The sequence below is a fragment of the Chiloscyllium plagiosum genome, unplaced genomic scaffold, assembly GCF_037043375.1.
Source record: "Chiloscyllium plagiosum isolate Xiang-an unplaced genomic scaffold, Cpla_swu_hap1 HiC_scaffold_5, whole genome shotgun sequence".
Classification (NCBI taxonomy): domain Eukaryota; kingdom Metazoa; phylum Chordata; class Chondrichthyes; order Orectolobiformes; family Hemiscylliidae; genus Chiloscyllium; species Chiloscyllium plagiosum.
In genome coordinates, this window is record NW_028270143.1 from 72905537 (window position 1) to 72923020 (window position 17484).

General features: G+C 42.1%; 1 protein-coding gene across 1 annotated transcript in view; it reads right to left on the reverse strand.

The window, feature by feature from the left end:
* The window catches only part of LOC122549953 (tomoregulin-1-like), a 231098-nt gene that overhangs the window by 128109 nt on the left and 85505 nt on the right, over positions 1–17484 (reverse strand). The window contains exon 2 of the mRNA XM_043690236.2: positions 9980–10089. Within this exon, the coding sequence (XP_043546171.2) occupies positions 9980–10089 (110 nt within the window). The remainder of the gene's footprint in view (positions 1–9979; positions 10090–17484) is intronic.

A 17484-nucleotide genomic window follows, 5' to 3' on the forward strand; every position in this document is an offset into this window, starting at 1 on the left:
ACAGTGCAAAGTAGGAACCACCTCTCAAGCTGTAGTAGTCAACCCTGAAAATCTTGCAGAGGAATGTCAGGAAAGCCAGGAGAAAGATCTGGAGGCAGAAACAGAAATTGCTGGAAATACTCAGCAGGTCTGGCAGCATTTGTGGAAAGAAATCTGAGTTACCATTTTGGGTCCAGTGACCCTTCATCAGAACTAAGATCTAGAAGTCCTGGTGGATACAGTAGTGGAGAGGACAGCAGTCCTATCTCCAATCCCCTCCACATGAAGTGATGGCACCAAGCTAACACAACTGGCTTGGATGCTAACTACAACATTGTTCAGTTTAAAGGGAAACTCAGCAATGCCACAATGGTCTTCTGTGCTCTGCAAGGGTAAATGCCACCATTTTATCTCTGCTACCTCACACTCATTCAGCATCACATGACTTCACCACTGAACCTCACCATTACAAGGGGGGTGAATTTGCCCCTCAATAAAACCCCAACTTGCCGCACTTATGTGCCATTCCCAATTCTCCTCTTCTTCACCGAAACGCTCAATGGCACAAATTCCCAACATGCAAATCTGAGCAGGAACCTGGTGACGGCAACTCGCTGAATCCTGTCTTGGCTGTCATGACAGTGCTGCTTCACAACATCATCCCCCCATTCCCCATGGCCACCATCCTCCTTGACTCTACATACTGGCATTGGGAGAACACCGACCTCTGCACACCATTCCTGCTTTGGAGGTATGAGACACCACAAAGGCTTTTAATATTTTACTTGGGAGCTCGTGGATTCTTAGAATTTGCACGCTTCTACTAAGTCACTTTGTGCAGAAGTAAACGCACACATCTCAAACATTTGCACAGGATACAACTTATGGCTTTCAGCTTACTTTCTTAGCACTCACTCACTTTATTGCTTACTTGCAGGCTATCAGTGTCTGTCTTCTTCACATTACTTTTTAAACACACACTCACTGACTTTCACACTGACTTGCTGGCTGCCATGCCCTGTGTGGCTCACGCTGAATTCTTAGTGCAGAGCATTTCAGATATAACCTGCCAGCTTCCGGGGCTAGCAACGCTTTTCAGGCAGTGCGCAAGGCAGGCAACTCGAGATGGCGAGGATCACTGAACCATCAATCCATCAGTCAGATAGGTATGGGCATGTTGCTGTGTGACACACTGATACATTAATGTTAGACCAGCAGCATATGCCTGCAGTTTGTGCGGCAGATACACTGCTTGTGTTTTAAGCAAATGGCAATGTCGGAAAGTTGAAGCATAGCATGTCCTTCCTTTAATGAAGGAAGACTACAATCAGTCAGAGGGTACAGCCATGCTCAGTCAAGGAGATAGGCCATAGTCAGTCAAGCACTTGGTCCCACCAGAGTCTGGGGGTCTATATGTTCTTGTAGTCCGGGAACTGAGCCATGGTCAGTTCTGCAGTTCAAATGTAAACAATATGATTATTACAGATAGATCAACCAGGGTGCTGGAGAAACATCAGTCTAAGGAGTGGACCAGTTTATTCTACACTGAGGCAGATGGGACTGAGTATCATCAAAGTGAGTGGAAGAGCAGTTGATGGTAAAGCATGAGCAGAAGAGGTGGTATGATGGTCCTGGTGAGTGAGTAGGAAATGCAGAGGGCAGGAAAGGTTAGTCATCTGAGAGAATGAGATGGGTGACACAGGCATTGAATGGACATAATTCATGCAATACTGAGAGATGTTGTCCATTTAGCTCTGTGAGATGTTTGTGCAGAGGCAGACTTAGTGATTGATGACCTGTACGTGTGAGGTAGCAGAAAGCAGACAGTGGCATTTAGCCAAGTCGACTGCACAGGATTACTGACCTTCTGCCTGCACTACTCGGTATTCTTTTTCACTCAGGACACAGCACTGACCCAGGTATTAATTTGTATCCAGTCTCATGCCGGCAACTGGGAAAAAAAACACTATCTCCCCCTTCACCATCTTGACCATCATCACCACTGGGTCCCTGTCTGTGAAGCAGGGAGCTGGCTTTCCTTTGCTTTAGGCCACATGCTCAGGAACAATGAAGTACCACAGAGTGATGGTCAGGTCCTGGATTAAAGCAGGGCTCTAAATGTGGCATTGGAAGGTGTGAAACCCAGAAGAACCCAGCAGCAGCGGGCTATTCCACTTCTCATGCCACACGTTTCACATTGAACAGCCCGGTTGCTTGATCAATGAGGTGAAGAGTGAAAGCGTGAGTGAGCCATGGCAGACTGAATACCATTGTTCTCTCTCAACAAAACACTAACAGCAAATGGGAAGATTCAGCTCCATTTGTGAAATCAGCTGGAAGCCAACATAACCAGAATTGCAGGAAGCCAGAGCCATAACTGAACAGATATCCATCCCTTCTCTGACTCATTCTGCACTTGTAGAAAATCATGACCCCAGATACCTTGGGGGGGAAAATTAATCACAATAAATAAACTGAAAAAGTGCATTCTGCACGCCAGCAAAAAAGAGAACACAAGCAATGTAAATAAGCGCTGAATGCCATTAGAAACTTAAGCAAGCCTTTAATTTACATAAATCAGCAGTAAGCAATAAATACTTTAAGTGCATTCATGCATAAACATTTGACTTCACAGAATAGAAAGTAACAGTTAGTAATCTGAAACAAAAACGGAAATTGCAGGAGATACTAAGCAGGTCTGGCAGCATCAGTGGGGAGAAAGCAGAGTTAACATTTTAACCCCTTCATCAGAATGTTCTCTAAAATACATCCAAATACATTTTATCCTCATTGTGAAGTTTTATTGAAACTCGCAAAACCTTTGAAGCTATATTATAGTTTTCACAATCATTTTCTGAAGAATACATATTTCCATATTTTTATATCAGCTTGTTATACCTAACGCAGACTTGTTTAATTATGACCTTCTAAAACATCAACGTAAACAAACAAAGAGGTGGATGTGGAATGCTGAAAATATATTACTCAGACTTCGAATGAAAAAAAAAGAAGTAAAATGAATACAGCAGTTCAGTTAATCCAATTGCACTGGCCCAGATCTTCCAGTCAGGGTCAAAGAATGGGATCTCGGGGAGGGGTGTGGGGGTTAAGTGGTGTGAAGGGGAGTAGATCAGTTTTGGGGGTAAGTAGATGTCGGGGTCAGGTCACCTGTTTGCAAGAGCTGCATGGTCCAAAAAGGCTCAGTTTGAGAAGACCTCAAAGAAAGAAATTCATATCCCCGAAAAGGAGAATACAAATTCTAAAACTAAAGGTGCACTATACACGGTTGTTTTCTCCAGACAAAACACCAAACTAGGGTGAACTAGCATGATAATTATGTCTTGCACCTAAGATAGAATTATGCTACATTTTGAAACATCAGATCATGATGGTGTGCTCCTTTTCCCGTTACATACAAAGACTGAACTGACGGAACCCAGTATAGAAAGTAACAGTGTTGGTCTGAGGCAACGGAAGACCTTCTATGGGACTGCTGAGGGTCAATGGACTGGTCCATATTTAAGAACTTAGCAGCCAATCTAACCAGGTATGCCACCACCATTGCAGACTTCATCAGTAAATGTGTAGAAGACTGCGTGCTGAATTTGAAACTGTGTGCTGGAAACCGTGGATGAACCGGAAGATCCACTCCTTTCCGAAGTCCAGGTCTGAGGCCTTCAAGTTGGGCGACTCTGACCTATACAGGAAATGCAGGGACGAACTTCACAAGGCCTGAGATGCCTGAAGACAATACCAAACGAAGCTTGAGACCCAGACTAATCACCCGGACACCCAGCTGTTTCTGGCACGGCTTACACGACACAACAGGCTACAAAGAGAAGTGGAGAGAATTGTGGAAAACAATACACCCCTCCCCAATGAGCTCAATGCACTCTACGCTCACTTTGAACAGAAGGTCAGTGAAACAATGTCACCTATCCCGACAGCACATGAACCCACGGTTACCTATGTGATACTTATGTCAGACTCCCACTTATTGACTACAGCTCTGCCTTCAACTCCATAATTCCAAAGTAATCTTCACAATCCAAGTCCTAGGTCACAGCTCCCCCTCTGTAACTGGATCCTTAACTTCCTGATTCATAGACTGCAATCAGTAAGTATAGGCAATGCCACCTCCTTCATGATAATCCTCAACACTGGTGCCCCGCAAGGCTAAGTACTCAGCCCCTTACTGTACTCCTTATACGCTTATGGCGGTGTGGCCAAATTCCGCCCAATCCATTTACAGGTTTGCTGATGACATCACCACTGTAGGTTAGATTTCAAACAGCGATGAGACAGAGTACAGGAAAGAGATTAAGTGCTTAGTGGCATGGTGTAAAGACAACAATCTTTCCATCAATGGCAGCAAAATGAAGAAGCTGATCACTGACTTCAGGAAGTGGAGTGGGGGGGCATGCCCCTGTCTGCATCAATGGTGCTAAGGTGGAGACAGTTGAGAGCGTCAAGCTCCTGGGAGTACTGATCACCAGCAATCTGTCCTGATCTACCCATGTCGATTTGACAGTCACGACAGCATAGCCTCTACTTCCTTAGGAGGCTAAGGAAATTCAGCATGTCCATAAATACTCTTACCAATTTATATAGATGCACCATAGAAAGCAACCTATTTGGGTGCATCACAGTGTCGTATGCCAACTGCTCTTCCCAAGACTGCAAGAAACTACAGAGAGTCATGAACACAGCCCAGACGATCACACAAACTAGCCTTCTATCCACTGACACCATTAATACTTCCCACTGCCTCAGGAAAGCAAACAACATAATCAAAGACCCCTTCCACTCTGGTTATACTCTCTTCCATCGGGCTGAAGATACAAAAGTGTGAATACACCTATGAACAGATTCAAGAACAGCTTCTTTCCCACTGTTATGAAACTTTTGCACGGGTCTCTCAAATGTTAACTGATTTCTCTCTCTCTGCACCTTCTCTGCAGCTGTAACATTGTATTCTGCACTTTGTTCTGACATGCTGATGCATTTTGTATGGCGCAATCCACCTGCTTGGCACGCAAAACAACACTTTTCACCATATCTCGGTGCGTGTGACAACAATAAATCAAATCAAATTATTGCCCAAACTAAAGTTGTACTTTGAACTTCTGCGATAAGAATTGCCACTGATTGGGTACCACACAGTTAGATAGGAATAAAACTGTCCAATGGTTAAACACATAAACAGTTCTAGAGGTTTCATCATCTCACACATGGATGTGCCAAAAATCATCAACAACGTCACATGAAAATCTTCTGACTCTGACATTTACTGTATTGACTTCTTATTTTGGGTCATAGTTAACAGGTTCGATATAATAGAAACTGTCAAAGGGAGAATGCAGGAGAAGATGGGACAGGAGCTGTCAGTTGGGAAAGGCAGAATGAGCTGGCTTATGTCTAGGACAGTGTAACAACACAGAGAGCATTTCTTAAACATGACTCCTGTCTACTACCTTACAAATTATTTGTATCTTCTTACTTGGAAGCATCATAGTGTGACTAATCACAACACTAGAGATCAGCTGAAAACTACAGTTTGGAAATCAAGACATTCCAGTAAATTGTTCCACTTGTTATTTACAGAGTAATTAATCAGTTTCACAAAATGTTCATCCAATGAATCTAAGGGTATTATTTTTCCATGATATTTATTTGATTCAAAATAGAATATGACACTTCTGACAGTTATTATACATCTACTTAATAATTGTGTAATTTGTAACTGATCATGCATAATCTGAATCACATAATGGTTAGAACACAGGAGGAGGATACTGTGTCCATGCTATGTCTGTATAAAAGCAACTTATCAAGTCCCACTCCTCACCCTTTTCCCTCTAGTCCTGTTTTTTTTTCACCTCAGATCATTCAATCATCCAATTCTCTTTCACTGGTATCTGCCTCCATCAGACATTCGGCAGCATCAGTCTGTTTGCGTAGACACACTGAGAACCTTCTTCCTTGCACCATCCCTCCTTCAATTTGAAAAATCTGAACTAGCATGACTACCTGCTTGTCTCTCCCCTGCCTCCCACCTCAGGCAACAACAGCAGCTGCTATTCTGGACACCTAGTCTCCCAGCTTCGCCTTGCCACGATGCATGTGCTCATTGGACCTCTCTGGGAATGGCAGGAGCTCCCGCTTTCAGTGGTGGAGGGCCTCCTGACTGACCAAGGCATCCTGCATGGAGGTTGCAATGGAGTTTAGCAATCATAAATTCAACAAGGGTCCAGTGCAGAAAAAGAGTCAATGGCATCTTATGCTTTGTAAGGTTAAGTGGTAAGTTATGTCACTACAAAATGGCACTTATGATGGAATCAAGCAATATAAATGCACAAATGGAGAGAATTGTCAGACAGCAGCTTGGATTCTAGGCCTCAGAACCAGATGGAACATGTGTACAATTACTGGAATAAATGAAAGTTGTACCATTTGCAGGAGAGAGCGTGTGTATTAAACACTTACTGAGGTGGTGACAGCAGCTGTCATAGTCCTGCCTGGCTGGGTTAGTATCCTATTGAAATTACACTCGATCCTTCTTTCTGCCTGCATGGACAGATGAATACGTAACACTAGGGAGGAGGCAGTAATATGGGGATGTGACTCAGCAATCAGAATCCTGACTTCCTCCACAGTGCAGGCTGTGGAAGTGGCAGGAGAGGACAGCGACTGATCTTGCGCTAAGTGAGACCCTGGAGTTTCAGGACATCAGAGTGATGATGCTTCCTGCCTAGTGTTCAGACAAGCTACAGATGTGTTACACTCTTGGGAAAAGGAAATGTACAGAATCATCAGTTCACCACTAGAGTATGTGAAACCACTATGGATAGCAAAAACAGCCTGAAGTGTGCCCAGCTCCACTTCTGAGGATGATAAAACAGGCCAATCAAAGGATACGATGTTACATCATTTCACTATATCTTTTACCAATCCGGAGGCAGTCACCTTGGTATTTATGTTTTCATGATCAGTACTTGCTGGGCTTATTCTTCAACATCTTTTTGAACAATTGAGTGACATTTGCATCTCCTAGATTCCCAAGTACCACTCTTGTATCTAAGGAAGGTTTGGAAATTATGACCAGTGTCTCTTTAGTTTCCACACTTACTTCCCTCCGTATTCCAGGATGCATCTCATCTGGTCCTAGTGACCTATCAACTTTAAATTACAGACAACGTTCTTTTGTCTCCTCTGTATCAATTATTTCAAATACCCTCCCTTTGGTCTGGGTACCATCTCTTTCCTTAGTAAAGATAGAGGCACATTTCTCATTTTATGCCACAGCCATATCCCCTGTCTAAATTCCTTTTGTTTCCCTAATCTAGATTACTAAGTGTGGAAACAGGCCCTTCAGCCCAACAAGTCCACACCGACGCACACCCACCCAGACCCATTCCCCTACTACGGGCAGTTTAGCATGGCCAATTCACCTAACCTGCACGTTTTTGGACTGTGGTAGGAAACCGGAGCAACCGGAGGGAACCCACGCAGAGAATGTGCAAACTCCACACAGACAGTCGCCTGAGGTGGGAATTGAACCCAGGTCTCTGGCACTGTGAGGCAGCAATGCTCACCACTGTGCCACCGTGCCGCTCAACCTCAATCTTCCTTTCACATGCTTTGAATATTTAAATCCCTAAAGCCTTTAGTTTCTCTTTGAAGTTAGCTGCTAGGCTGTACTCTTTAATCTCTCTTTGTTCTTATTTCCATGTTTGCTTCCTCTTTAGACTGTCCATATTCAGGCTAGCTCTCAATAACATTATCAACCGAACATCCTGTCATCTGCACTTCTTTGTTGCCTTCATCCTAACCATCAGGCTGGATGCTTGCAAATGATGTGTTCCGCACTTCCCCGACTAAAAAGTCAGTCAAGACTCAGAGTACAAAAAAGTGTGTAATTTTACATTCAGAGGGGTGTTAATTGGCTCAAAGCTGGTTATCTGCCCCCATCTGGAGAAACTTCACTCTAGAGAGCTGCCAGATTTGAGGGCCCACTGCTTGTACTCCAGGTAGCCCCTGAAGAAGAGATTTATGGAGGCTGGACTGGACTGAGTTTGGAATACCATGGTGGGAACTCAGGCTGGCAGACCCCAGAAATGGAGGAGGTGAGGGAGGTGCCCAGAGTGAAAGACCAGTAAAAACTAGTAATACTTGGAAATGAATGTACTGGTCATACTGAAGCATTGTTCTGAGGTATACAGATCAAGTTGGACATATCGGTGTCTGTCATTTGCCAGTTTTATTGGCTTTTCCTTCTGAATGGGGAGGAAGGTATAAGAGGTCAAGAACTGGGAGAAGGACTAAAAGCCTCTGCCAAAGGAGGGTCCTCCCACTTGCTGCCTGATGCTAGCTCACCCAGTACCAGCTGTCAGGTTACCTCCTTGGCCAAGGCCTCCCCATGTCATGGGTAAAATTGCAGCAGTGAAGTGCAATTAGGTACTTAAGCAGTCATTAATTGATCACAGAGGGCCTCCATAGGTCCAAGGGGGATAGAGCAGCCTGATGTCTCCACCAACCCCTGCAATGTCGGGGAGAGAAAAGGGATGGGTGAGAGACAGACAAGGTGTGGTATTGTACAAGTCTACCTCACTTTTAAGTACTCCGGCAGAGGGGTATAAAACTCATCCTTTTATTTCTTCCATCAGCCAAGGACCTTGTTTGTTGCACTATTCCCCACATTAGTGGAAGACACCGCAGCCTATCAAAATCTTATCCAAATCAGCCTCTTTTCCTTTACAGCTTTGCTTGGCCAGACCTGTGCTCACCCCACTGAAGTTGTTCCAGCCTAATTCATTATTTAGATTCTGGACCTCTACTTCACTTTCCATAACTAACTTAAACCTTATGGTTTTGCGATCATTGTCCCCAAACTGGTGTCCAACTAACACTTCCCACTGTCCCACACCATTCCCAAAAGCAGATCCAGCAATGCCTCTTTTCATATTGGGTATGGAGCATTCTGATTTTAAAAAAATTCCCTCCAACATACTTCATAAACTCTTTCCCATTCCAGTATTTCTATCTGCAGTCCTCACTTTCTCTCAATATTTCTATCCTGCCTTTTTTTTAAGGACAATTAAAGGTTCCCATTATAACTGCACAATAGCTCCTGCACCTCTTTCTATGTGTCTTGCAATTTTGTTCCTCTATTTTCTTTTCACTAGTCAATAGATGGCTAATAGAGTTCATCCAGTAGGGTAATGGTACTCTTATGTAGAATCCCTATAGCCCAAAAAGTCCACAACAGCCCTCCAAAGAGTATCCCACCCAAACCCATTCCACATTACTCTACTTTTATACCTGACTATTGCACCTAACCTACACATCCCTGAACACTATGGGCAATTTAGCATGGCCAATCCACCCTAACCTGCGCATCCTTGGATTATGGGAGGAAACCGGAGCACCAGGAGAAAAGCTCCTGTCTTGGAACATAGGAATATAACAGGGATGAGCCATTTAGCGCATCATGGTTGTTCTACTATTCAGTGAGCTCACAGATGACCTATGACCTACGGTCAGAAGATGCGCTTTTCTCCCAGATTCCCCAGTACCTTCAGTGACTTTTTGTTTCCTCACCAACAGACACAGACATGGGGAGAATTTGCAAACTCCATACAGACAGTTCCCCGAGGCTGCAATCGAACCAAGGTCCCTGGCGCTGTGAGGCAGCAGTGCTAACCACGGAGCCACCATGCACCCTACTTTTCTGTTAAATGTAAAAGAAATATAAATTTGAACATAAAACTGCACTGGAATTATAACTGCAAACCAGAAAGATATGCTGTTACTCCTTTCAATATATTTGAGTAGTTCATGATAACATCCTGCTTTTGATAATTTCCTACGTACAGGTTTATTTAAATGGAATATTAATTAGAAGCTAGGTTTCCCAAATGTATTTCCTGAAAACAACTGAGGCATTGCTACTAAATTCCTTACAATTAATGAAGGTGAAACAAGGTATATATGCACTTACGTGGAATTGGCACGAACATGTCAAGTCATCCCCAATTTCCTTACACACGCCACCAAATTTACATGTGGTCTCATCACACATCTTGAAATCATTTTCTCGTTCATTGAATTCTGTGAAGGAAAAATATTTAAACAGATTTCAGAAACTAATAAAGAAATGCATGATTTCATTTAATAATATGCATTTATTAATACATTAATGCACACATTAATTGACTACATGTGAAAGGCAGTCAGTTGTAGATAAAAATGATTTTGTATTAGCAAGTGTTATTTCCAAGGAGTTGTCTACAAGGACTGGCGTGAGCTTAATGTTTCAAAATTGTCACAAGAAATATGGTAATGGGTCAAAGTTTTGTTCTCATTCCTTATAAGTAAAATTTCTGGAAAGTAACTTCACGCTGAAATTTTAAACTAACATAAAAAAGTGAAAATGTAGAAAATTACTTCATAAAGTCAGTGTTTGGAGAGAGATAAGTTTAGTTAATGTTTCAAACAGAAATCTTCATTGGTATCATTAATAGCTCCTGCCTTGGAACATAGGAATATAACAAGGATGAGCCATTTAGCCTAGCCCATCATGGTTGTTCTACCATTCAGTGAGCTCACAGATGACCTATGACCTACGGTCGGAAGATGTGCTTTTCTCCCATACTCCCTAGTACCTTCAGTGATTTTTTTTTCCCCTCAGCAATCTCTGTTTTAAAATTCAAGTTGGGGCCTGAGTAGCTTCTTTCCTTATGTACCATATGTTCTCGGTTCACCGCCAAATACCACTTTCAATCAGCATTACACACACAGAACATGTCATTATTTCCAAATGGATTTCAAGGTTGCTATTTTTTCTGTCCAATATATTGAAGCTGTAAAATTTATTAGGTAAAATAAGCTAGACATGTTGTGTCAAAGCTTTAAACAACATTCAAAGACATTAACTGAACAATTAAGTATTATTACATGGAATCCCCAATTTGTCCCTTCAATTTTGATATGCCTGCTGTTCAAGTTAAAAGTGAATAATTGGAAAATTGTTGACAGTGCACTCGTAACTACCTTAGAAGGCTGGTGCCTGAGATACTCCAGTGGCAACGCAATTTGTTGTGATTTGACTTGGTTGAGTTATTGTCACCTGTGTACCTAAGTACAGTGAAAAGTTCTGTTTCAGAGTAGTACTGACGGATCATTGTAAGCAAGGGGTGAGAAATGAAACTTAGACAGAGGCTTATAGATTATGTCGCACAAGGTGTGCACGAGGCAAGATCAACATTAGCAAGATAAGCTTTGTTTGAAGTTAGAGAGTCCATTCATCAGTTGAATAACACCTGGGAAGTAGCTGTTTCTAAACCTGCTGGTCCTTGTATTGAAGCTTCTGTATATTTTACCTGACGGAAGAGGTTGGAGGGGAGCACTAAGTTTTATTAAATCAGCTCTGTAACATTCACTTATATCCATCCATGAGAACAACGAACAATCCATATTACTAATTTTCCCTATTTTCTCATTTACAGTGCATTGCTGAAGGACTGTGGTGGTTTTTAAGATGTCACATTGTGGACAAGACTTCATAATGAACCCTTAAACAAAGATGAAATGCTGTGGAAATAAGCTCAGAAACTGCCAGAGAAACACATTAGTTCTGATGGTATCTGTGAAGAACAAAATAGAGTTAACATTCTGAGTCTGGTATGACTTCTTCAGAACTGACCTCAATCAGTTTCACCAGCATGTTCTATGTTTTATATTGAGCCTCCTCATCTTTTTATCCTGATCTCTGCATCCAGGAGCAGCAGAAGATTTAGAATTTTGATTTCAATGTCCTGTATATTTTACAGTAAGAATACAACAAAATACAGTGAAAAGCTTTCATTTGTCCCCATGAAACAGTGCCATTTTGAATAATTTAAGAATAAGGAGAACAAGGAGATATAGTTTGAAATGAGTCCATCAGTCCTGAGCCAGCTCATCACAGTCAACAACACTTGTGCCACCAACCCTCTGCCACTAGACCCAACCAACCGTGAAGTCGCCGATCCTCGGACGCCATCTTTGCCACTGAGCCGATAATCCTCAGCCACTCCCTTGCTGCTGCCTGCGCCAGACAAGCCAATGTCAGAGTTGCCTCTTTCGCTGCTGGGCCCACCTCACCGATGTTGCACCACCTTACTGCTGCCAGTGTTGGACCCAATCAACAATGAAATCGCCAATCCCCAAGTGCCATATTTTGCCGCTCAGCCTACCTCACCATCATTTCCTTTACCAATGTGGCAGCCACCAATTCCAGGTCTTGTGCTTGCTCTGGAAAAATAGATAAGAGCTATTGGGTGTAGGTTGCTCGCTGAGCTGTAGGTTTGATAGGGGCTCACTCTCCAGTGCAGCTGGCCTGCTTGAGGTTGCAACCTGGACCCCCTCAAGGTCCGTAGGTAGGCCTGCCTAAGGTTCTTACTTTGGGCCCAGCTGGAGAATGCTTGGGGTCTGCGTGCTGGACTCTCACCGTCGCTAATGCCTTCCAAGCTTAGGACAAGGTTAGTAAGTAAGAAAAGAGACTGAGAAAAGAAAGAAAAACAGTTGGAGTGGAAAGTTCCATCATAGGCCTACTTCACCACCATGTTGAAACAGAACAGAACTGTCTCTGTTACTGGAAAGCTGTTTTTCCTCACTGCTCCAGTCTACCTCAAACAGATAAATGCATACAGCATCAGTCACTCAGCCTGCATCTGGCAAATTTCTCTCACACTTTAATGAGTGAGCAATTCTCTGAGGCCTACACTTTCAAACAGCACCTCCAATCCAGGAGTAAAAGTCTATGTTCCTGGTGTGGATCCTCTTTCTTTGCTGAGGATTTAACGTCTGCCATTTTAGTCAAGGAGTTCATTGTGTACAGTCACCTTGTGTTTCTTTGATAAATTTAAATGTTATCTTTAACAAATCTCAAGTGCCTCTTTAATGAGTTTAATTGCCGTCCCACTGCTCCCAGGTGGGTAGGCTTCCTCCCTGAGAAGCTGTCTCTGGAAAAATTGCACACTTTATGGCAACGTTGAAATCACAGAATCCCTATAGTGTGGAGGCAGACCATTCAGCCCATCAGGTTCATGCTGATTGACAGCTAACTGGCAAGTTTTGTTTCAATTTTAAACCAGGCAAGTTGACTCTGTTCAGGGGATTGCTCTGAGAAATGAACCCACAAATAGCTGGGGGATACTGGCAGTGTAATTTTACCCACTCTGACTGGAGCAGGCATTTCTGGTCAAAGGAAAGAGGCCTTACATTCAGGTGAACAGTAGCACTGATGTGAGTAGAGCAGGGAAACAGGCAAAAAGAGGGCCCCTTTCCTGCAAATGACACAAATGACCTGCTGTTAAGTTTGAAGATCCAAATTTACTAGAATGCTCATTAATAATCCAAATATCCCTATACAGCAAATTTACCTCTGCCATATTGGAGATTTTGCATTCAGTAGGAAGATGGGCACGGTGCCATTTAATTGCTAGGTCATGTACTATATTTTACTCCTCTGCCCCGACTAATCCTTTGTGTTTTGAACTGCAATCAGTTGGAAAGTGGGAATTAGCAACTGGTATTTGGAACAATCAGACTCGAATAGAATTTTAAAAAAATTCAACCTTTAGTTTAATTGATGGAGTTGCTCTGTCAATATAATATGCAATCCACAAATAAAATCTGATACATTACTCCATGGTGCTTTTTATTTGCTTCTTTTTCCTGTGTCAGTCCAAACTGATGAGAAAAGCTCAAGCCCAGGGCTCAGTTCCAAACAGTTCCAGCAGCAGCTGTGCCCTTCTCTACCACTGCCAACTTTGCTTTCATATAATTGCACTTTCAAATGTGTAAAGAATTGAATCATTTAACAGGAACAGAAAATACATTCTTCAACCAAGCTGAACACATATATATAAGATATGGATTTGTGCCATGAATCAAATGAGGCTCAAGATAAAAACAAGTATGTATCAGCAATGAATAATATGATGTCAACTCAATAAGACACAAACATTGGGTAACTTTACCTCATAAGGATATCACCTTAGCTGCTAGAAGCATTACTTATTGTTATCTAAATATTACTTAAGTAAAACAGCAATTTTTTTTGGAAATAAGCTTTGTCTTGTTTACTGAAGACATGATTCTGAGGTGTGGTTCCAAAAGCACTTGCAAATCTCCACGTTTGTAATCAAATTGTGGGCTTTGTAAATGTGAGCCTGGATCAATGCTTGGCCAAAAATAAAAATGGCAGGTGGGACTATGGAAGTTGTAGTCAGTAATCTGTGGAATAGTACACCAAAATTAGTCAGTGTCTTCTGGAGAAAGGGGAAAAAAGAAAGAAATTGGAGATTCAGAAAAGACCTAAGGGGCAACTTTATCACACAGGGGGTGGTACGTGTATGTAATGAGCTGCCAGAGGAAGTGGTGGAGGCAGGTACAATTGCAACATTTAAGAGGCATCTGGATGGGTATATGAATTGGAAGGGTTTGGAGGGTTATGGGCCGGGTTGCAATTGGGTTGGGATATCTGGTCGGCATGGATGGGTTGGACTGAAGGGTCTGTTTCCATGCTGTACATCTCTATGATTCTATATCTTTCCCGCTCATCCTAAACCTATGCCCTCTAATTTTGGACTCCCCCACCCCAGGGAAAAGACCTTGTCTATTTATTCTATCCATGCCCCTCATGATTTTATAAACCTGAATAAGGTCATCACTCAGCTTCCAACACTTCAGAGAAAACAGCCCCAGTATTTTCAGCTTCTCCCTATAGCTCCAACCCTGCAATCTTGGTAACATCCCTGTAAATTTCTTCTGAACCCATTCAAGAGATTCACAACACCAGAACATACCAGTTTGGACTGAGATTTGCCACCTGGGTCAACGTGGTCTCAGCCTTCCGATGTACATCACAGCAGTGTAGGGATAAGGCTTTGTCATATCTCCCAGTGTAATTGCCACCATTATCTCTGATACCTCACAGTCACTCTATACTTCTGCTACTGTATTCACCTCTCACCAATGCTCGTGCTCCAGCACCTTTACTGTTAAATGCAACATGTTTTTGTTTTTGCTGCTGTTTACCTACTATTTACTATCTATGCTATTTAACTATGTGATCTGCCTGTATTGCTTGCAAGACAAAGCTTTTCACTGTGCCTCAGTACACGTGACAGTAAATTAAATTCAATTCAATTTAATTCCCTCACTTGCTCTCACCGATATCAACCTGTGCTACTAACCATCCTTGGACTCTGTGCTGCCTACTCACTCACTCAAGCCATCTCATTTTTACCCCACCTCCTCCAATTCTAATAGCTGTGCCATCCATTTTCATCTCCCTTAATACCTTTCTCTTTCTCAATCCAGGAGGAAACAGTCTACGTGGGGCAGAAGTAGTCACGAAGGGTGGTAGGCTGACTGACCTTTAGCTTCTCACTCCTTGCAAGTAGAGGATCCTGACCCTAACAACCCTGAGTGGTTGACTAACAGTATCCAAGCCTCTGAACTGGTATCAGAGGCTGCCATTAACTTCCTAGGCTGAGACTCCCTGACTGACGCTGTCTCCCTTAACTTAACTCAGAACTAATGACATAATCATGACAAGCTCTGTGGCTATGTTGGCTGCTCTAAATGGCATGTACAGTACAGTAGCAGCATTGCGAGCTTGGTATTTCTGGCTAATAGGGCAAATGTAAAAGGCAAGGCAATGCATAGCAGGGTGCTGTGAGCAACCAGGTAGGTTCACAGTGAGCTTTTGAGTGAGATGCTGCCGTCATTAAATTGTTTGATTGATGATTAAACCGTTGTCAAACATGATAGTGAGAAACAGAAGAGTCATATTCAACTTGAAACATTGACTCTGTTTTCGCTTTCTATATTGGTAGATCTGCTGAGTATTTCTAGTATTTTAATTTTTTTGAGATTTCAGCACTGTATTTTGCTTAAATTTTAGCAAACATAAGTTCCTCTCTAGGAGGTTCTTCAAACTTCCCACCAAAATTACACTGGGAACAACAGTCGGACCGCTTGTGTAAATTTATGGTCTTTTCTTTCCTGAATCTCCAATTTCTTTCTTTTTTCCCCTTTCTCCAGAAGACACTGACTAATTTTGGTGTACTATTCCACAGATTACAGACTACAACTTTCATAGTGAATAATTCTATCGTGCTGAGTGTAGCTAAGAAATGGTTAATTAAGGAAGAGGAGGTTGAAATCAGTTGGGCTTTCCATATCTAATCACTATAAAGTGATCCTGACTGGAAAGTGCAAATGCTGTTTGAGGATATTTTTATTTTTGGCCAAGCATTGATCCAGGCTCACATTTACAAAGCCCACAATTTGATTACAAAGGTGGAGATTTGCAAGTGCTTTTGGAACCACACCTCAGAATCATGTCTTCAGTAAATGACACAAAGCTTATTTCCAAAAAAAATTTCTGTTTTACTTAAGTAATATTTAGATAACAATAAGTAATGCTTCTAGCAGCTTAGGTGATATCCTTATGAGGTAAAGTTACCCAATGTTTGTGTCTCATTGAGTTGACATCATATGTAAGTGAAGCAATGCTGACTTGCAAAACTATGACACAGGTCTCGTAATAGACTGGACATGACTAATCACTCCTGCTTTATTTCTATGAAAAAAATTTATATATAAAGCTAAATTACTTGTAATTATCACAGTAAACATTGGCAAAAGGATACTGTACATCAGAGGGTACAGCTGATCCAATAATAACTAAGGAGATTACCACGATCTTCAGTTAAGTAAGTACAAGTAAGTACAAAGAAAGTTGAAACTTTATTGCTGGAACAGCACAGCAGGTCAGGCAGCATCCAGGGAACAGGAGATTCGACGTTTCGGGCACAGGCCCTTCTTCAGGAATGAAGAAGGGCCTAAGTACAAAGAAAGTCTTACTCCACATAAAAATGTAAATCACTTTCTCTGATTGTGGATGACCCTAGGAGATTGGGTAATATCCATGCAGAGGTAAACAGAATATAGTCTGTGTTTTTGCATCAGCTTTATTATCTTCATTGTTTAAAGGAAAGAACTTAGTTACAAATCCCTTCTTCAAGTATATGCTGATTCCCTTAGAGAAAGTCTCTTCAGGTGTGAGTAAAAGAAAAGGCAGAGCCAGTAAATCAGATCGTCTCGATCTTTGTGACAATGACATTCCATGAGTTCCTCACATTCGTGTTAGTACAGGAAACTGCACTCGGGGATTTATGGTTTGTCATACAGAAAAGATGCCCTGAGTTATCTTTTGAACCCAGTGTAGCCCTGGAATAGGGAGCAATTTGGTCAGACATAAGTAGGACCAAATGGTAGTTCGAGTTAGACCTGGTAGTAAATAGCTAAACTACATCTTATGCTTTGCTTTAATAATTATGTAAGTATAACTTTTTTTTTCCCTTTTCTTTTCATTCTTTTTGAACCTTTAACAGCTAACCCAGCTGGTGCGGTAAGGTGTTCTGATTCACCACCAATGTAGCAGATGGA